The sequence below is a fragment of the Solenopsis invicta genome, chromosome 10 (genome assembly GCF_016802725.1).
Source record: "Solenopsis invicta isolate M01_SB chromosome 10, UNIL_Sinv_3.0, whole genome shotgun sequence".
Lineage (NCBI taxonomy): Eukaryota > Metazoa > Arthropoda > Insecta > Hymenoptera > Formicidae > Solenopsis > Solenopsis invicta.
Window position 1 is genome coordinate 7,786,637 of NC_052673.1, and position 23,758 is coordinate 7,810,394.

General features: G+C 31.5%; 1 protein-coding gene across 1 annotated transcript in view; it reads right to left on the minus strand.

Moving 5' to 3' along the window:
• The window catches only part of LOC105202446 (DNA-binding protein D-ETS-4), a 59,928-nt gene extending 36,394 nt beyond the window's left edge, over positions 1 to 23,534 (minus strand). The window contains exon 1 of the mRNA XM_026136465.2: positions 23,412 to 23,534. Within this exon, the coding sequence (XP_025992250.2) occupies positions 23,412 to 23,447 (36 nt within the window). The 5' untranslated portion in view covers positions 23,448 to 23,534. The remainder of the gene's footprint in view (positions 1 to 23,411) is intronic.
• Positions 23,535 to 23,758: the final 224 nt, after the last annotated feature.

Genomic DNA, 23,758 nt, shown 5'->3' on the forward strand with positions numbered 1-23,758 from the left:
TAGTCTGTGTTCCTTCTTCTGTGATCGTATCGGATGCGCAACATGACATCCACACATAAATATCCCTTTAAATTTTTTCCCCCAATCCTATAGTTTTACCGCGTCCTTTAAACGTTGCGTAATATTTTAGCTACATAAACATCAATATAATCACATATCAACATTTCGCACATGGCACATTCTCGTGAGGTAACAATGAACTACCAATCGATATTGTGCAAGTTCTTATTCAAACTTAATACTGTTCTACACCGTTAGATCTCTAATGTATCACATATTTTGTAATATTCCCTTCTTATCTAAATTTTGTAAAGCTCAATTAATAATCTATGCGACGGATTTGTAAAACCAAATATTAATGCACCTTTCATTACGGCTTCAACTCTGATGATTTATACATTGTTAGTAACTTTTTAATTTAGAATGATAACCTAATGATGATTAATTAATTTATGTTAGACAGCTAATCAAGTAGATTAAAACATTCCGTCTCAATTATTATTAATGAAATAAATTTATTGTAATTTACGTCTTGTTGAGAATTTATTATTTTGGCCTGGTTTTTTGTCGGTTTATTATTTTGTAAATACGATATTTTATTATTGATTAAATATTTATATAATATAAAGAATCGAATTTAGGACAGTTGTTCTGCTGTATAATCAGCTTGTATTCTAATAATAAAAGGCTTTCTACACATATGTCAGTGTCATAAGCTGTAAGAATTGATCAATCACAGTCGAATATTTCACATTCGAACTTTAAGAGATTTGAATTTATAAAATTATATATGCCTTACAATCGCTGACACAGTTTATTAAAAAGAATAATTTGATGCCAAACTTGATAAATTCAAAATAGATTTAATATGGCGACTGTCAAAATTTTTAAATGTCCGAATTTTTGTAACAATTTATATGTAGAAATTTTTCTTAATACTAAATTATGAATCTAATACTAAAATGGATAAATTTAAAATGGTAGAATTAATAAATTGACAAAAATTAAATCATGTTTGAATTTTAGCAAAATATGTATAATGATTTTTTATATATGCACTCCATATTTGACTTTGAATATCTTATTAATTTTAAAAATTGTTTTTAAGGACTAAAAGTGCTAGCAATATACTTAACTTTGATTGCAATAAAATTTCTCTGGCACATTAGATATCATATTTATAATAATAAATGAAAAAAGTGAAAAAATTAGGCCTTTTTGCAACTTTAATTTTGAGAACCAAGTCTTCGTACTCAGCATTCAAAAAACTATAAGAAATAACTAGTCTCACTATGGTGTTAACAAAAGTTTTTTTCTTTGTTGAATTGTGTAACCAGAAAATATTTGTCAATCGTTCGCATCAAATTAATAAAATAAAATAAATAAAAACTTTCAAAGCTGAACAAAACATAACAATGTTATCTCAGAAATAATTCTTTGAAGCTACGTTTGATGCGCATGTATAACGATGAAAATAAATCTTGCGTTTAAGAATTTAAAAAAAAAGAACAAATGAAAAAAAATGATTTGCGACGAAGCTAAGAGTTAAGTCGGAGTTCCTCCCCAAAAAACTGCGCGAATACCTACAACTATCGAATCGCATTTCACAACCGCCATGCCGGTAACATTTGCGGCATATATTATGCGCACGCTGACTTATGTTTAATTCAGCGGCGCGGAGCGTGGCTCGCATACGCGGAGGAATCGGCGAATGCAGTAAGATCGATTCGTCGAGTCGAGAGAGTAGAGACCCGGTGTACAATTCCCGAAAAAAGAAATGGATGAGGAGAGTAGGAGCATGCGGCAAGTTGAAAACAAGATAAAAATAATAATTTGTAATCATTTTGAAAGCGAGATTTAATCGATCAACTTAACAATGTTGAACGAATCATTTCTCTTTTCTCTACTACGAAGATAAAACACAGTAAAATTACACAAGACGTTACATAAACATCATGTTTCTTGTTAAAAATTTGAAAGTCCAAGTGAAATTGAAAACAAATAGGAAAACATGAGGAAACAAATTTAAAACAACTCGATATTAATTCCATTATAAGTCGTGATATCATAGATATTTTCCTTGCGGATTTCGCAAGTGAATAAAGTTACGGAGATAATCAAGGATCTATCTTGAACACTTGAAAACGTTCGTTTTTTTTCTTACGAGTCCAGCTAGTTCGCGCGCTTTTAACCGAAACTTCGTCCCTCGGGGTTGCGGATAAGGGAGCGGGATTACTCGCAACATTGCCATTTCAATGTTCAACGTCAAATAGCGAAGGAAGAAATACGAGGAGGAATACGAGGAGAGAGAGAGAGAGAGGAAAAGGGGACTGCTATCGAATAAGTGCATACGCAAAGGCGCACTACTTCTTGGAAGCCTGGAAAGCCTTTCGCGTAGGAGTTGCACACAGTTTTCTTGTCCGCTACCCACGTAACTATACCATTGTCATACCCTCGCTCGAAGTAAACGAAGCGGATTATATCGCGTACACAATATATCTACAACGGAAGGAGGAACATATATTTTCTCAAATTTATCTCAGCCGTTGACGTATCTCAAACTAATGTAAAAGGTACCATTAGACAGATTCTCGCGCCGCATTCAAGCAATAACAAATCAAACGTGTTGATTTTCTTGCAGCTTATGTCTTATTGTTTTCTTTATATCCCTAATCTAAGCTAAGCCGCGAAAAAATGTATCATTCTTTCCGCAATTCAATCAATTCTATGCGGAAAGAACAATTTTACTAATTATCTAAAAATTTAGCTAGATACTGATCAGAAAATAATTTTATGTTGGACTTCGGACCAATTATGCAGAACGCCCACGTATGACAATGTTGCTACAAACAATTTTGACATTCTAACAATCAGATCAAACATCCGATATCATTTTTCAAACGATTCAATATAATTATTTTCAAATCTGTATTTCAAGAAAATTATTTTTTCCGTGCACTTTTTAAATGCTTGTTATCATCATTTATTGTTAAATTGACTTTCAATTTAATAACGTGATAGTACTAATTCTTGTTCAGCTTAGAACTGCGTTTTAAAATAGAAAATTTATTTCGGCGCGCAGTTCCGTGAATTTAAAAAGTTATATAAAATCCTCTATCACAATAAATATTAACACTAATATCTAGCTATGACCGACTGTTGGGCATTTCGATTGTTTATATTATAATATTAGAGTTTCGAGTCATTAAAGTGTTCCAAGCTACTTACATTCACACAAAACGTCCCAAGAGTGAAACTACGGGATAATATATAGATTGTGAGACAACAACTTTCTTCCTCTCGCGAATGTCGTTTTCTTACGGCGATGAAAATTCTGTAACACCGCCCCCGTAATATATATGTAAAAAGCGTGTTATCGTTCCCCAGGAGAATACGCGACATGTAACGAGAGCATTCTCTCGCAGCGCCACGATAGGAATATGCAGAAACGCCTGGGCGTATGAACCGCGACGCGGGGGCGAGCGGAATCGCAGAGGAAAAAAAAAATAAGAGAGGAGCGTCGTCGATACTTCCTGCAAAAGACATAACATTGGCGTGTTTACGGCGCGTAGCGACACGGTAATTCGCATCCGTAAAAGCATCCCCGACGTTCCGCATTCTGCAAAATTACTGGCTGTAACGCGGCTTTATCGAGACGTCGTCGTCGTTTATGAAATGACAGCGAGAGACGTGCGAAATCAACGAACTTGCCCCGATGCGATACGCGAATGCGACGCATTTTCTTTCTTTCCGTTTTTTTTTTTCAGAAAACTCACGCCCTTATCGCCTCGCATTGAAATGTAAATTCGAAACGTACGATCGCCGAGGTTCGATCACGATCTGTCGGGCTTTGCATCTCGGTGCAGGGTCATTGAGAAAAATAAATGCGTTCTACGACTCTGTTTACGTTGTCATTTTTCTGGTCAGAAATCTCTTGCCAATGAGATATCGCTTCATCCTCGTTTCTTTTGTTTTGCCTATGCCCAAGGTACAGTGCGTTGCACTGATGCCCGGGGTACCGATTTTAAGGACCACGTTTCTTTCTTAGTTATTTTTACGTTCATGACCAAATGCTGCCGTCAACGATCACCGCAGCATTCGGTCATGAACATAAAAATAATCAAGAAAGAAACGTGGTCCCTAAAATCGGTACCCCAGGCATCAACGCAACGCACTGTACCTTTCCTGATCGAGCGCGCGCAAATTTTGCAACACACAGCGCGGTGGCGAATTCGCCGATATGGAGCGGACGAGTCGCGCGAAATTCGCGACGAAAGGACTCCGATGGTGTTCCTAGAACGCGCCGGTGGATGGCTCTCGCGGAGCAATACCGAACTCTTTCTCTCTCTCTCTCTTACTCTTTTCCCTCCACCCTCGCTCTCTCACTCTCTCTCTCTCTCTCTATACACGATCATGCGCGACGATTGTCCTCGCGGTATACCCGAGGCATTATAATGGATTCGAGCTAAGGGCACATATTGAGATATCAGTACGCGGCCGTGTACCGGTAATGGCCTCCCGTTCTGAGAATCCGCCTCCGTGTGTTCGCGCCAGATAGGATACGCGTGCTGCCGTCATCCTCTCACCGCGACTGTGCCATTTGTTACCATCGATTAATGTTCTTTTTCTTCCTTCCCTTTCTTTTTTGCAGTATTCGATACAGCTAAGAGGAGAATGCGAATAAATCGTCATTTGGTTCATGTTTTACTTTAAAATTTATATTGATCTTTAGTTCCCCTGCGCACAATGGAGGAATATTAGACGTTAGGAACAGGAATTACAATTTTAGAATCAGCCCTGTAAACACACAATATTACTAGAATATTGTACGAATATTATTAAAAATTAATATAATATTCTGAGAGTATTTACACAATATTTTTAATATTATTTTATTATTATGGAAATATTGTGTTAATATTATATGTCCGTTTTTATAATATTCGTAGTATATTCCTTTAATATTCATGGAATATTATGAAAATGTCTTGCAAATATTATTGTATAAGTTAAAAATTAATGAATTATTATGCATAAAATCACTATTCATAAACTTTATAATTATTACATATAAAAATGATAATATTTCCGATAATTTAAAATATTGAAATACTAAATAATATTATTTACTTCTTTATATAATATTTATATAATATTATCAGAAATGAACATTTTTTATTATTATTTGGGGAATATTATTTAATATTAAATAATATTGTAGAACTTATAAGGAATTTTCTCAATAAACCGCATAATGGATGCAAATAAAATATAAAACATAAATGTGTCATACAAGACACAATATTATAATTTGTTATTTATCTATAATGTTTATTCAGAAAACTAATTCTAAAATTTAAATTCCTATTCCTAATGTTTAATATTCCTCCACATGTATGCAGGGGCTTAAAGGATAAGATATAAAATGTCACATAAAAATTAGATTTTTCATGAAAGCACTATAACCAGATAAGGATAATTCAAGATATTTTTCAATTGAATTGTTAAAAGCATTTAATATAACGAAAATTGTTTTTAACGAAAGTATTACGACATTTTATTAGAGAGATATAAAAAGATTAAGCGCAAATAATAATAATATTCCATTAACGCAATTTGCTTGCGAATCTGAAGCGATACCAGCGTTGTTCCCGTAGATAATTAGACGCACTCCAATAACAATAATTTATCTCTTTGCTCTCCTCCGATACTGATTTAATAATAAAATAATGAGCTCTATATAATCTCATTGCCATATTACCTAACGAGCCACGCATCGCAAAGGTATTATCGTCAAAGTATGTTTTCTCTTTCTCTCCTTCGAGTCTCTAATTTTTGTGTGAAACATTTCTTGTGCGCTACGCGCAGTCGACGTTTCCCAGTGAATGAAGCTCGTCAAAGTCAGACGGCCGCGTCGCACAGAGATACCGTTGCACGTGAATGCACCGCCGCTGGTTCACGCATAACTTTACACGACGAGGCTTCTTCATTCTCCGTCTCCGACATCGAGATGTCTGACATACACCCCGTCTATCATGCAACAGGGTGCACATAATATCAGAGATCATGATGATCTTCCTGCTTTCCTCCATTCCGCATTGCAATTTAAATTTTCAAACACTAAAAAAAAGAATATGCACTGAGAGAAAAACTTGTAGTGGTGGCAATTATAAGGGAACAACCATACAAATTTTATTAATAAAATTATAATATATAGTATATAGTTAAGCGAACTAATATAACATAGTTGCAATATACTATATAATATAGTAATTACAACTATTTTTTATTAATTCTTTTAACCATTAACTTAGTTGCAATAACTATAATATAGTTCACTTAACTATATATTATAATTATATTAACAAAATTTCTATGATTGTCCCCTTAAAGTTGTCACCGCTATAATTTTTTCTCTCATTCATTGTCAGTATAACCAAAAATAATTTTACTTTTCTGAATATTTAGCAAGTGTTATCAACTTTAGTTAATATTTATAAAATATTTAGAAAGATAAAATTATTTTTTATTATATTAACCAAATATTCAATTGGCATTATTTCACTCAACATTTGCTAATTATTACTAAATTTAATAATAATTACCAAATTTTTAATACAATAAAGATTTGGTAACAATTATCAAATGTGGTAATAGTTATCATTCTTTTTTCCGTGCACGCGGAATGCATATTAATTTCACTTTAAAAAATAATTACTTTCTTGCCACTCCTTTCCTCACGAACGCTATAATATTATTTAATATTTAATATTTCTGAAATGTTAATAAAAAGTGGTATCCACGCCTGATAATATTATAAGATTCTACAAGAAATAAATAATATTTACTTTAATGTTTTAAATTATCTAGAACATTATGACTTTTAAATGTAATAATTATAAAGTTTATGAACATTTTATACATAATAATTCACATTAATTTTTGCCCAAAATAATATTTGTAGAACATTTTTATAATTCTCTACGTGGTTTATTGAAATAACATATCACGAATATTACATAAAAATGGACATATAACATTAATATTCCCATAATATTAACATAATATTAAAAATATTGAAATAATATTCTTGGAATTATTGTTTTTATTTTTAATAATATATGTATAATATTTTAAGAATATTATAGATTCTAAAAATAGTGCTTGTAATTGCAACGTCTCGTATTACTGTATCGGTTCAGAGGATCCGTTGTAACTTTCGTGTAAAATAATTCTTTTCCATTTGATTTGTTGTAACGATGTGCATAATGCATCGTGAAGCGCTTTTATTAGCAATCAGTTGCAGACAACTATAATGTTTCGGAAAAGAGATTCGCGCCAGACTTTCACACTTCTGCAATTAGCCACTCGTCGTAACTGTCGATCGTACACGTTTGTTCCACTTGCCCAATCGTAGGCACAGCGCGAGCGAGCGTAGTGCACGCGGGTATGCTTGGATTTTCTGATATCGACGTGTATACGACGCTCATAAAGAGGCGGGCCGGGGCGGTAAAGAGCAGCTAGGAGAAATGGAAAACGGTCACGAGTGTGTACGGCATCGAGTATCGTAAATCACTATCGACCCATTCTATTCAAATGAAACTTGCGCGCGTGTTCTCTCGACGATGCCTCTCGCGCTCTTGTTGCTTCTGCAAACCTTCCAGGTATCTTAAGAATATCTTCTTTTGCCTCGAAATCGCGCATTGTTAATGAGGTATAAGGAAAACTTATATTTCAAACTGCTCTACCTTTGCATAAATGTTTACGCATATAGAACAAAATACATTAATATTTTAAAGTTCGTAAATCTTTTTATGTGTCCTCGTGCATTCTACTAAGAAAAATATGTTTGGTATTTATGTCTGTAATCGTAAAATAATCCTTCATGGAACCACATATTTTTACTTACTTTGTAGGCACATCGAGCTTTTTTTGTTCAGCCCAACTTTCTTTACTATTCTAAGCTTTCAAAAAATTTAAACTTATTTTTCAATATCTGTTCTACATTACTAAATAATTATTTAACTCAACTATTAAAATCATTATTTAATAAACATTGAAATTTGTTCGGAAAAGTTTAAGATTGATAAAATTCTGTTTGAGTAAAAAAGAGAAATAATCCATTATATCGGACTAACGAAATTAAAACACAAGACCGTTATATAGGACTAACGAAATTAAAACACAAGACCCGTATCAGTTATAGCGGTTCTTGGTGCCGAATAATAATTTTTTAATTTTTAATTTTTACAATTTTCAACTCAAATTGCGCGCTACATATTCGTCGGACTTGAACATAATTATGAAGTCAGAATAGTAATATTATTGCGAAAAAATAACATCTTAGCCAATTAAAAAAAAAACTCGACATGCCTATAGACACATGTGTACAGAAGGATAATTATGAATAAGAACTCCATTTTTATAGTTATTGTATTACTTTAATATTGGTAATAATAATAATCTTGTGTTTATAATTCTATTTCTATCAGCTATGACAAAATTTTACTATGAATTATGATAATTTGAAATGATATAATAAAACGTCAAGATGTAGATAGTAAAAGTATAATAAATATAATAAATGCAATTATAGTGAAGAACTATTTTTTAACTTATATAGCTTACTATTTAAATAGTAATAATAACGAATAACTATAAATTGAATAATTAATCGATTTATAGTTATTTTTGGTACTAATTATATTATATTTATAGTTGTTTTAATTATCCAACACAATATATATAATAATTAAAACAACTATAAATATAATATAGTTGGTACCAAAAATGACTATAAATCAAATTATAGTAATTACAACCATTTTTTTCTTTCACTTACAATCAGTGTAAACACATTTGTTGACTGTGCTACGTTTTAAATAACTTTTTTTCCTAATGTATTATACACTTTTCTAATTATTAGAATCTGCATACTCAGAGAAAAGATTCTTTGAATCAGAGAAAATTTGTTTGTATGAAACAAGTTTGTGCATTGCTATACGGTCAAACAAAAGTTTCTTCGATGTGAAGAAATTTCTTGGTTACTTCTTTTTATTAGAATCAAAGAAGTAATTTGGCTGGATAACGAAAATCCCTTTTTAAATAAAAGAAATATATTTTTAAATGAAAAACAAATAAATTATTTCTTATACTTCCATCAGTATTTCTTTGAATAAAAAAGTTATTTATTTGTATTAAATAAATAATTTGAACAAATAATTTATTTACTTTAGTAAAAGCTAATTACGTCATTTCTTGAAATCAAATAAATTTTTATTTTTCTCAAAAATAATTTTACTTCAAGTTGAACAAATCAGTTTAAAGAAAAGATTTCTTGACTTTAATCATAATTTTTCTCTCGGCGCATCATAAAAATCAATTTTATCACCATCATTATACAAATATTAATCTATCACGAAATTTCGACTATCACACGTGACACATGTAGAGTTAAAGAATTTCTAATTTTTTTCTTTGATGACCTATTCAAGATACTAATAAAATTAAAAGACTCAGGAATAGCCAATAGGGGATCATCAATCGCTCGTCCCGTTCAACCGTCGTAGAGCGGCAGAGAGAGAGAGAGAAAGAGAGAGAAAGAGAGAGAGAGAGAAAGAGAGAGAAAAAGAGAAAGAGAAAGATCGAAAGAGTGATGTAGGGGGGGGGGGGGAGGTAACATCGAAAACTCGTTCATTAAACGCGTATAGTGGCTTGCTCCGTATGTAGGCAACTCGCGGACAGAAGAAGCGGAGAAGCGGCCTAACGGTAAAGTCACGTACCGAAGAAACTCGGTTGCCGCAGCGGTTACCCGCGTACATACACGTAGGATCACGTAGCTACGCGTAAATACCACGGCGTACGCAGCATAACCGAGGCGAATTGGAAGAAAGCGCGATTACGCCTCTAAACGATCGAAGGGAGTCGCAAATTAAGACTCCAAGGAAAATTTCTTTCCTACGTGCGCAACCAACAAAACGGGACTAGAAATTAAATGCTAATAAAACATTTACGACGCTTGACATTTTCCATTTAAAAAAAAAAGAAGAAAAGAAAAGAGAAGTGTTCGATCATGCAGCTGTTGCAGCAAAATTTGATTTCTACGTAATATAACTCATAAAATGATATATTTTTTATCTTTCTAGACGCACTTAGAGAAAAATATCGCATCAACAACTGTAAATTTGTGAAAACCAGTCTCAAATAGCATTTCAACATGTATTAAAAAGTTGTGTAATAAAAATACAAACAATAATAAGTGATAGCAATAATATTAACCGTATGTAGTAAAATAGTTGGATAAACTACAGAAAAATAGTAATGCAAATGTAAGTGACGGAAACATTAAATCAAACCGAGAGATTCGGATTCGGGATCCCTCATTCGCATTCCTTACTGTTACACTGCTATCATAGTTACTCCGGTCGTATACTTAATCGGCCGTACGTGAACTGGAAGTATTTAATTGTCATAACTTATTTGTAGTAAGATCTACATAACTATGTAATTGTGCATTTACAGATGAAATGCTATTTCACTATAAACTAATAGTTGTATAAATATTGTTGCCATGATGATACAAGTAATCTTATAGTTGTTACAACTGAAAATTTAGTTGCAATAATCATAACGTAATGTATTGAAGAATGTGCATTAATTCTATAATACATATAAACGTTATATACCCAGATAACACAAAGTCTAAAATTGGATCGTTAGATGTCTTTGAGATACAGTTTCAAAAATCTCTTATAAATGTCTTGAAGATGTCTTAAAAACGTCTTATAAATGTCTTGAAGATGTCTTCTGACTCGATCTTAAACTTTGTGTCTGGGTAGTATCACTTTTATTACCACCACTATAATCTTTTCTCTGAACACGCTAAATGTACATACTTTTCTGTGACATTCTTGCTGACAATGTTTATTAAAGTCATAAAATAAAGAAAATTAACAATGACGAGTTTTGAATAAATGTGAATAAAAAATCAATTATTACGATCAACAGATCGTTATATTTCATAATGCTGCCGTAATACTATAATATTCCATCCTAAATAGAGGAAACATTATTAATATTTATATATATTTTCATAAGACATTTGCGCAGAGAGAATCGAAAGAAACGAGAAGCAAATTATGCGCACGTAATAATTTTCAGAGACGCGTACGTAGAGGAAGGCGTTTTTGCCGGCGCGCGTGATAAAACAATAACGAGAGGCTGCAAGGAGCGACTACGAATGAAGTCGTCGAAGAAATGTCAAGTACTTCTTTACATCGATGAAAAGTCGATAGTTGTATTGTCACTTTTATTTCCTCTATTGGGAACGGGACTCACCGTGAAGTACGACTCCTACGTAATGTGCTTAGAATGTAGCAATCGACTTGGGACTTGTTTTTGCGCATGTTATGACATTTGTAGCCGTGACAGCGTTTAATCGACAGAAAAGAAGTAAAGACATCGGAACGATGACAAATCACTCTGGTGAATGTCGGTCCTCGCGACACTCCTCGAACTAAATTTAGTCGTACTGACAACCAACTGAGTTTAACGTATACGCTGACGTGAAATCAGGTAATAAAATTGACCCAAGATCAAATCAAACTAACCATGGATTTCGACTAAAGTAAACGTATTCAAGAAATAAAAGATAGCAGCATTCTCTCGGTCGAAGCGATGCTTAACAATATTTTTATGTCAATTATTAAATATATTTTTTAGTTCTATAGGCTGCATGCCAATAGAATAGGCACATGATATAGTTTGTCGAACTTGAAACGCAATCACAAAATTAAAAATAATATCATGAATTAAGTTGATCATCCAATTTTAATGATGCTTAAATACCTGTAAAAAAGACTTATTGCAAAAAATATCACCCCTGCCAGAATTTAAATCTGAAACTTTTTCATACAATGACGGGTGTCATGCCAATTCAACTACCTTGAATATATGATGACATTCGTCGCAATAACTAATTTGAGAAAACGCCTTTTTTCATGCGACATGTACAAACAATAATAAGGTGAATATTAGACCGATAACGTAAATAATACAAGAAATAAGAGGAATTGTCATTTCTCCTCTGACGGAAAAAATTCTACAAAATTCTATGCCAAAATATTATTTGAATTGAAATAACGCAAAAATTAACACTGTTGTTAAATACATAATAGTTAAATACATATATAAAAATTTTGTAAAAATAAATATTTTTACGAAAAAAACTAATAATTTCTACAAATTTCTATTTTTAGTAGAACTCTGTAATTATATTCATAAAATTTTTTTTTTGCCAGAATAAACTATTTAGAAATGTGTAGAACGTTGTAGTTTGTTGTACTTAACGAAGTTTTACCGAGAGAGAAATTTGTAGAAGTAGCAAAATAAAAATACAAAAATTTACAAAAATTTTAAAAAGTGTTTCAATTCTCATTTTTATAGATTTTTATTGCGTTTCTTAAATTTGTGTAGAATTTAGTAAAATTTTTTTCCGCCAAGATTGGTCGAAGGAATCAGAGAGTTCCATGTTAGAATTCTATTACTATGTGGCTAAGTTAATATTTTTAGCAGTAAGTTTATTATAATTTTATAAGATACGAATAGCATCGTTATTAACAGTTGATCAAATTAATTTGAGACATTATTTCTATAATAACTTCAATTTACGTTTGCTGTGACTGAGAAATAACACCTTATTTCTCTCTTATTTATATACGAGTCTATTCAACTTATTCAAAAATACCACAAATGAAAAAAGGGAGCCAATGAGAGTAACAGAGCGATTGTAAAGGCGCAAATTTTAATTGCAAAAATAATATTAATTTATTGTAGAAACATTAAACGTTTTGATTCTCTCTTTCAAATCTTCTTCAGTGACGCAAAAACATAAACATCCCGCAAATTTTCTTCATCTTAAGTAGATTAAGTTATTTTCATGTTTCCAAAGCGTTACCTATATTCCATTAATTATTGTTTAAATGTATTTATACACACGCACACGTTAGAAATTTAATCGACTGTTTCTAGTCAATTACTGAGATTTTCATTCGCGTGTCTAACACGCACGTTAACCAACCTATAGGGCATAGTTCACGCTGCCTACGAGATAACTGGAACATACGCAACGGTACCAAAGCGCATCATAGTAAACAAGCTCATAGTCTCTTCCTTATTGTTTCCTTCTTCGCTGATCAACTGACAGCTAAGGACTTACTCGGCCTCCCTACGTCCGGTCTCCGAATATGACGGCCGTCGCAATCGCGGAATCCGATCGATTATCGGGATATATCAGACGCGCTATATTTATTCCCTTATGACTTCCCGTACGTATACAGTTAATCCCGTATGCCTTGCCCCAATACGGTGGAATTAACCGTAAAGTATCGGTAACACCGTCAGCAATGTATCAGAGGTGCGAACGAACGTGTACAGCCTTCTAACATATTGAAAAAAGTTTCTTACCAAATGTTGAGTGAAATAATACCAATTGAACATTTAGTTAATATAATAAAGAATAATTTTATTTTTGTATTTAGTATATATTACTAAATTTGGTTATACCCAATATTCCAATTTAGAAGATGTTTATCGAACTACTAGATGTTTACCGAAACTACATTGAAAAAAATGTTTTTTATGTTCCAGTAAATATGTATTATATTTATGTTAACATCATTTCTTTCATTTAAATAAGTATTAGCTAACTTAGTATAAAATAATTTATTTTTAAACTTGGAAAATATTGCTTTAAATCCAAGGAAATGATGTTAAAATAAATAATATTTACTTGAATATAAAAAAATTTGTTTCAGTGTAGTTGCTAAATATTTAGAAAAGCAAAGTTATTCTTGGTTATATTTAACCAAATATTTAATTAGCATTATTTCACTCAACATTTAGCTTTTTTTATCAAACTTTTCTTTCAATGTACGGAATATAACGTAATGCACGTATCTTTCATTCGGCTGCGTCCTTGTATGTCGTAGGCTAATACAGAACTTGTAATTTATGACATTGTAATTTATGCGCTGCCGGGAGTATTTCGATCTTCGTCAGCGAGTTCGCGCAACTTTAGAAAGATTTTATTACAATCTTGTCTAATTATAAAATCATTAAAAAATTGAAGGACTTTTTACGAGCCGAAAACAGACGGATTAATTTAGGGAGAGAATTTTAATACACGTTCGAAAATATTATGCATTTACGATGAATAATGGGAAGCCTGTCGCTTGATTGAGAATCGGGAAAAATTCTTTTGAAACAAGAAGAAAAAAAGAAAAAAAAAACGTTTACATTGAAAAAAATTTTTTTTAACTTATCTCTAATTTTAGTAAATATATTTATTAAAATTATATTTGTTTAATTTAAATAAATGATGTTTAAAGTACAAACTTCTCTTAATTATAGTAATTATAATTATAGTAAAACAAAACGTTAAAATTAAAAAATATTTTTTTCTTGAAATCTAGTAAATTAACTTTTTTTAATTATATTATTTTAAAAATTAAAAGATTCAGATTTAATATAAAAAAAAATTCATATTGAAATATTTAAAAAATGTTTAAATTCACGTTTCCAATGTTACAAAAATAATAAATAAGTTACTTAGAAGAGGTATAGACTTTTTAAAATTATCACACTAAAAAAATAGTTTTTTATATACAAAGTAAATATATTTATTTGTTATCTTAATTTAAATAAATATTGGCTAGTATAAAATAATTCATGTTTAAACTTAGGAGACTATTTTTTTAAATCAAGGAAATGATATTAAAATAAATATATTTACTTGAACATAAAAAACTTCACATTTGAGAAAATGTATTATATTTGAATAGAGTTAATATATCCGATTAAAACACAAAGAACATTTAATTTGTAGTAATAATACGTTGTTTACTCTATATAGACAATATATACTACTAGAGTAACTGTGTTTTTCTAAGACGATATATACTCGTACATTGTTAGACGATTAAATCAGTTTAAATATTTAATTTTAAGTAAAAAAGTTATCATACTAACACTCTGTGATACAACTTCTATAATCTTTAATAAATATTTCCAAGACTTTAATTAAATAAACATTTACTATATTGTAGAAAATTATATTGTACTTTTTACAAATTATGAACGAGTTGCCTAATAGAAAAATTATTTTTTTAATTAAATTAGTATTGGAAAATCACTAATTTCTAGAAAATAAAATTTGTATTTTAATAAATAATTGAATTGCGTATGTTATTTTATAATTGGTGAATAATTTACTTAATAGAAAAATTATGTAGTTTAAATAAACAAATGCAATCCCTTATTTCAAGAAAATGCATTCACAATATTGTATCCAAATATGGTTTACTAAATTTTTTTTTATGCATATTACAATATATACAAGACTTGAATCAACATTGCGTGTTAATAAAATATCGAAGTCTCGAAGACAGCTCGGTATGCACGTCCGTGAAGGCGACAAATGCTTCATTTGCACGACGTAACAAAGGATATCGGAGTGTAATACCAGTCGTTATAAATATCACGAGTTCACATAGCTATAATTCGATCGTGCATGCAGAAAATAAATCATAAAAAGAAAAAACAAATCTTAAAACAATTTCCTAATTCTCTACGCAACAAATTAATTAAACGTAAAATTTGACCGCAAACTATAAGGAGTTTACCGATTTTATCGGACGAACAGAATTTCCTAATAATAGATTCCTAATAATGAGATTTGTACGATTATAATGCTGAGAGGTAAAAGGATTTTTACCTATATCAATAACCTACGGCACATCGTTCAACGGTTATTTATTCGCATGTTGGTGGAATAAATTCTACCGCTTTGCGCTCCGTACGATAAATAAATCGTGGGAACTCGCATGTGGCATTTCCCGGAGAAACGCTTTCCTTCTTCTTTTTCATTTCTTATTTATCCTTTTTTTTCACGCAGGGGCGCTTGAGCTGCACGAGCTTGCTTTCTCGATGGGAACCGAGAGGTATCGAAGGGGGCGATCGACCTTTGAAACTGCCTTTCGAAAATCCAAGTACTCTCGCTTCGCTCTGCCTTGCTCTGCCTTGCTCTGCCTTGCTCTGCCTTGCTCTGCCTTGCCTCGCCAAGGAGATTCGACCTCGCTCGATTTACCTCGCGCAACACGGGTAAACGCAGCAAACGGAGAAAGAGCCATTTGCGATTTGCGTCAGTAACGGCCACCCACGTGTACAAGCGCCGCCGAACGCTGATTAATGTCCTCGATTTCGAACCCCGAGATCGATCCTAGATCGTAGATCGCGGGCGCCGACACGCAACCCGACGTCGCTCTTGCGAGGGCCGGCTGAGGTTGCGCAACTCGCGACTTATGCTCCGCTTGCGTTAGCAATATCGGCGACCTTTCATGTCCCTTAAGTACGGGAGAACGGTACCGCACGATCGTGTGCGCTGAGTTAAACTGGCACACACGCCGCAAACCCTCTGACAGATACTACGCGATTTAGAAAGTTTTTCAAAAAGCACATCCATCGAGATCCTGAGAATCTCGGGGATTTCATCCCCGAGCGAGGATGGTGGCTTCTTGCACACAGGCCTGCATTAGTTAAACGATATTATTTTGGATAATAACTAGATGTTTTATTCACGTAATATTTAGGGAGGCAAACATTAACAGACGTAGAGTGCAATAAGTTGGGTACGATGATATTTTCAAAACTACAAATAGAAGCTCCAAATCATTTTTATATTTTGAAATGTGTTCCCAGAAATATTACGTACTTAACTAATTTCCTATAAGCGCTACAACATTCCTAAAATATTATACAAATATTACTACAAATTAAAATAATATTAAAATAATATTCCAAGAATATTATTTAATATATTTAATACTATTTTAATATTATGAGAATATTGTATGTGGAATATTATGAAAATGTCAAATTAAAATAAATTATTATGCGTAAAATGTTCATAAACTTTTTAATTATTACATTTAAAAGTTATAATATTCCCAATAATTTAAAATATTGCAGTAAATAATATTATTTACTTCTCATATATTCATATAATATTTATATAATATTATCAAGAGTTGACATATAACCATTTTTTATTAATATTAAATAATATTGTAACGCTTATAGGATTGGGACTTTAAAGGCACAAGCAAACTTTTAATTTTGAATTATTTATTACACAATAAACAGATAAGATCGGCTCCACTCCTTAAAAAAAGTTGTTGAGAATGAGAACTTGTCAACCAAGTGACATCGTATTTCATCAATCATGTTTCATACAGCGAAAAGTTAAATACCCAGTTGGAGCAGCAAAGTTTCATTTTTTTTTTGCCAATAAGTGAACCATGTTTTTTAATCTTAATTTTAATGTGTAATATGAGTGAAAAATTATTTTTCATTGCTACAAATATAGTGATTCAGGACAAATCCATATTGAAATAAACGCTCTGTAGAGAAAATTCTATCTTTTTAGGAGTATGATAAAATGTAATAGAAATTTTTTTATGTGAACAATTTTATAATAAAATATTAATTGTATTGCAAAAAAACTTTTTTTTTTAATTTTATATTACCATTTTTCCTATTTTTTATAAACCAAAATTACTTCATATTATCAAATATTTTTAATGTAACAACAAATTTTGCTGACTTTGTCTCAAATTCAAACATATATAAAAAAAGTGGCGATAAATGTTCAGGGTCAAATAATTGTGTAATCATCTTCTAAAATGTTGGAGAAGTGCTCCAAAATTTTTTCAGATATTTTAGTTAGAGAAACACTTTCAAAAACATTGTCAGGTATCAATGAGAGAAAAACTTAGAGAAAAACAGTAAAAAAAAAACCATTAAACTATAAAGAGTTAATAATCTTAACACACAAATTTTCCAAAATCAAATATCTTTCCAAAATCTAATATATAATTTGCCGAATTTAAGTTGCTTTATATTTATTTATTATTTATTCATTTCTCCACAATTCTTCAAAAATGATAAGTCTATAACAGCAGCACATTTAGAACAATTAGAAACATTCTCCATAACAATTAAAAAAATTCTCCAAATCTAAACTCGGTAAATATAATCTCAAATTATTGAGAAAAATGTAGGTACAAATAATAATCAAAAGAATTGAAGAGATGGAGATAACGAAATTAATTTAAACGAACTTAACGAGATTTTTGTTAAAGATAAAATATATAGGGTACATCTGTGTGAAATTAAAAGCGCACGAAAGAAAAGAATAAAGGTGAAAGGGCACGAAGAGAGGACGAGACGCAATGTCGCAATTCCAAGAAAACCAAGAGGGTCGCCTTAGTCCTCGAATAAATCCATTTAATTCACCTCGCGAAAATGTTTCTCGCGTTAACGATCAAAGACGCGTTCCACCTTCAACTCCGACGTTGTGTACAATAAATAGCGAACTTTTATCGTAATAAATATCAGCAGTTGCTTTAGCTTTGTAAGAAAAAAAAAAGAGAACTTGACGTTTAACGTTTTCTGCATAATTTATGTACTATCGATAAGTATAGGAACAGAAATACCTCCGTGAATAGCTCTTTACGTGTCGTATATTATCTATAACTTTTCTCGTGCATGTAACAATACGCGCAATGCATGGGGGAACCTAGAAAGCTTTCATAACGATAATAAGAATAGTATTTTTTTTTCCTTGCGAATATATTTCATATCTGCCTCGACAAAAATCCCATCGACCGCCGTCTTTTCTCGCCTCTTTTCAACATTAAATATCTTGATCGCAGCGTCGGAACACGAACCACACTCGGATCGAATGTCTGATTTCAGGTAAAATTCAGTTAAAATACTACGCGAGGGAATAGTGATCAAGTCGGAGGTTATAACCAGTCGTGTAGTTATTTAAAATCAGAGCAGATCTTCGCAAGGTGACATCCAGTTGTAAGTTTCGTTACGTCGACAAAGAAGGAAGGAAGAAAAAGAAAAAGAGAGAGAGAGAGAGAGAGAGAGAGAAAGAGGTAAGAGGCGCGGGGAAAAGTCGAAACCGTAAAAGTCGTACGGTGGAAACGAGTCTGGTGCAATTACTACGAGGCTGGCTATCCTCGTCGGACCAGGAACGAACGACCAACCACGCCCTCGCTAATGCGAGCCCGCGCGAGACAGGATTTCGAATCGGCTCCGGCAAGGACGCCTACTATGTACAATGCACCCGCGGCACACAAAGACCGGCTACTGACATTTTTTAATTACACCCTGTTTACGCGGCCGAGACTCAGGTCGCCAACGGCATGCCAGTATTGCCTGGCTATCGCTGACAATAAGTTTCGCACGATATGAGCACGTGCTTCTCCGTATTGGCGGCCGAAAACTCTCATGATAACCCGGACAAAGACTGAAGCGAGACTTTGATTGTACGATTGGAACAAAAAGTTTAAATTCGTTCAGCAATGATAGATTTATCAAGGATTAAGACAAAGTCGATGAATTTAACAAATGTTAGAGAGACGGAAAAATAATATTATCTGCTGCTGCGCCGCCAGTCGGATAATGAATAATTTCTCAGAGAAATTTTAAGAATTGAATAATTAATAAGTAATAACGAAATAAAGAAAAGGATAAAAATGCACAAAGAAAGTATGTATTATACAATTTATTCCAAGCAGACCATTTACGTTTAATGAACGTTTAAGAAATGTTTAACCGATACGTTTTTATAATAAAAATGTTTATTAAACGTTTTTAACATTTATTTAAAATTTATTAAATCGTCGAAATTTCGTATACACTCAGAGAAAAGTTTCTTCGAGTTAAAAAAATGCATTTAAATCAAAGAAATTTGTGCATTGCTGTACGGTTAATAAAAAGATTTTTTAAGAAGTTTTTTGATCGTTGATTGTTTGGTTGTGTTTAGTTGAAAGAAATATTATATATTTTTAAAACCAGTATAATTAAGTTATTTCTTACATTTCTGTCAGTCCTTTCTTTGAATTAAAAAATCATTTGTTTAAATTAAACAATTTATTAAACAATTTAATTACTTTTAAAAAAGGCTTATAAATTTTCTCAAAATCAAATGAGTTTTTATTTGCTTTAAAGATATTTTCACATTAACTTAAACAAACCAAATTAAGAAAACGATTTCATAAATTTAAACATAACTTTTCTCCGGGTTTAGAAAAAAGTATTTTAAACTTTAAACTTTAAGTAAAAAGAATAAATGTTTTAAGGTCTTATAAAATGTTTTTATAACGTTTGTTATAGTTTTAAAATCATATCAAATTTTATTTTAAACATTTAAAATTGATTTTCAACGTATTTTAAGTTTATTTGTGTCTAATTGTTATTTAGAATTATTATGCGATCAAAATTATATCAGAGACATGTCATTATCATGCGTCATTAATATCAAAAATTGCATGCATAAAGTTTGTTATAAGAAATTTTGTTATAAAAATGATACTTTATATTTCTATTTTTCTCATATTATTGTGTAACGATACGTAATTTGCATTATTTTTTATACACCGTCAGACAGAGATTTCGTATGTAAATATTTTAATTGTGTCTTACAAAAACGGAGATAATCAGCACGTGTTATCAAAATGCAATCTACTATTTGAAAAGCAAAGTTCACTTATCAGGAAAAAGCCTTAAAATATATTATTTAATCACTTGCCTCATATCAACTACCTCTTGCATCTCTGTGTGTTCTCCGAGCATATCGCGAGAGATAAACTTTCCTCACGAAGATCTCACGAAACCTTTCTATCTTTATAATTAGCTCGCTTGTTTTCAACTACATGAAATGATAGGTCGATTACCTTCAAATGATTACCTATTACTTACTAAATTGTATAGTAACGATAAAAAAAATGTAATAAGCTCACAGGGTAGATCATTTATTATATGTAATGTTCATTATTAATAATTTCTATTATCTATCTGCATAATATTATGCTAACAAGATCGCATCTTGTAGCTCTGCTATATTATTCTAGTTTCATATTAATTAATTAATTTTAAAGATATAATTATCAGATATTTTATTCTTAATTTATTAGATTTTATTTAATAATTTATTGGTTTTTTTAAATTATTTATTATATCAAAAACTATTATTAATATCCTGTTCATGTTGAATAGAGAGAGAGAGAGAGAGAAAGAGAGAGGATTAAGCTGTAAATTATTTAATCGTAAGAAAAAGAGTAATTTAGAATTATGTCAAATGTAAATAATTATTTTTTATGTAAAAAAATAAAAAGATTAAATTAAAATATTAAATTCATAATACTAATTTCATATTCTTACGTATATGATACAATTTTTAATTATATCTCAAATCCCTTCGATCTTCAATTTATGTTTATTAATGTTGAACTAATAATTAACTTCAGACTCAGTTTGATCTTCTAGTTCTACTAAAAAAGAATAAACTTTTTTTACTTCTAAAAGAATAAAAAGTAAATTAAACTGTAATTAATATAAAAATATACAATACATTAATTCTTTCAAGATGTTTTAAAAAATTTTTTAATTCGAAATGATGATTTTAGTAAATAACAATGCATTAAAAGTGTTTTTGTGTTAGTAATTGTTTTATAAGAAAACAACACTTGCGCAGAATCAGTTACATTTGTTGCATTCAAATCTAGATCGCTATTTTTTCCACTCCAGTAATACAAACTATAAATTTTTTTTGTTTGTTGAATGATTTGCATCTTTTTAATATAAGAAGGAAAGTGTTTAGCTATGAGACGTAAAATAAGAAAAATTTTTCGAATTTTATTAAATAACTATATAAGCGAATGCAACCTTAAAAAGTCGAAAATTACAAGTATAATGGAAATGGATGATAACATATCTATAACTCTACATCAAAATGTAAAGCCTAAAATCTTGATTAAAATAATACTTTATTTATTAAAAAATATCAATCCGTTTACAAAAAAATTTAAGTTACTATACATACAGTACTCCCGTTTTAAACTGGTTAATCCAATTAATAAATTAAATTAAATAAAAAGAAATAAATAATATTTAGAAATCAAAAGCTTCGCAAAATCGAAGAACAGCGCGATTAGCACAACAATCGCATGACAGTCCTGCCGAGGCGACGCGTTTTGCGGAAGACGATAAATCTGCTCGGTAAAAGTTGCGCCGCCAAGAAAACCGCGGATCGGCAGCGGGTTTCGCCTCTGTTTTTACCGCGAAATTTTCCATCACGTACCAGCTGAGTGAATTTCTCGGTTCTCTCGTGCCTAACTATCGACATTGCCAGTCTTATAGTGGTGGTAGATTCGAAAGTTAGCCTTTCGTACGACCAACTCGCCGGCTCGTGTCTTTCTTCGGCAGGGCCGTAGCTACTGCGACTCGCAATCTGCGATTGGAGGAAGATCTCTGCGATCCTCTCCTCGTTTGGACATTTAATGCCTTCTCTACACCTTTATTTACGCGACACATAATTACTGGTCGGTTTGAAATGTGGCAATAATAATAAACCACGCATATAACTACGTAAGAATGTACGGTACTTTTATCTGTTAAAATTTTCGAGTTTACTCTTATAGTATTCGAACTTATGGTATTTAACACAGGGAGACCGGGGCTAGTTTGCCCAAGGGGAGAGTTAGCATTGCGTTCCGTTTTTATGTAGCAAAAAAAAATTGAATAATTTTCATAAAATATTGTATTATATTTTTAATATAAAAGACATATTTTGCAATAATTCTTCTATATTATTTTTTTGTCACAAATACATAAAAACGAAACACAATGCCAACTCACCTCTTGTGTCATCAACTAGACCCAGTTTTCTCTAATATAGATTGTTTTACGTTAGAAACTATAAAAAATTAATATAAATTTACACAAACAATTTCACTTCGTATCAAAATATAGAAAGCTTTAAAATTATCCGATATTCAAGAAAATAATCAACTAGTTGTAAAATTTTTGTAGTTGTTTGTAATTGTATTTTAGTTTAGCGAAGATGTAATTCTATTGGAATAATATTACTTGATCAACTAATTGTAAGAGTGTTTCCTTTGGAACAAATTAAAATATAACACACTTAGGATAATACATGTAACTGCATTCTCAAACAAATTAATTGTCAACGTGACACACTTAAAATAAAATACAACAAACAATATTATAAAACAATATAAAAAAATAATAAGAAAACAAATGTCAAGAACTCTCAAAATTCACAGGGCAAGTGAGAGTAAACAGCGGTTAACTAAACGGTAATTAAAGTATACAAAAATAATTTTATTAATGACAAAAACACAAAATTTTACAACATTTTCTTATCCTTTTATTGTTCTTTGAAAAGAATTTACGACGAACAATTCATATCTTGAGCAAAACACATGAGGAAAAAACGCATCAATATATACAAACATATATAATTTAAAATCAAAACTTACCGTCTCCACCATGTCGAATCCTCCACCGTACACCATATCTTGTTCCTCTTCGTGTCCGACTTCACACTTTTGACAACTGTCGTCCTCGCACGCGAGGATCGATCTCTCAACACTCTCGATCGAGAGGAGAGATCAAATTTATTTCGTCTTCGCGCGATTGTCGACGACGACGACGACGACGACAGAAAATCCACCGGATCCTCCTTGTCCTCTCCGTCCGATGCCTTTTTCGTCAATAGTTTTTATCCAGTTGCTCTGGTCACGATCCCTTTTCGTCTTTCCTCGTCGCGTGCGCGGCCGTGTGCCTCTCGCGAATTCTCGCGGCTCCTCGCGACTACTCGCAACCC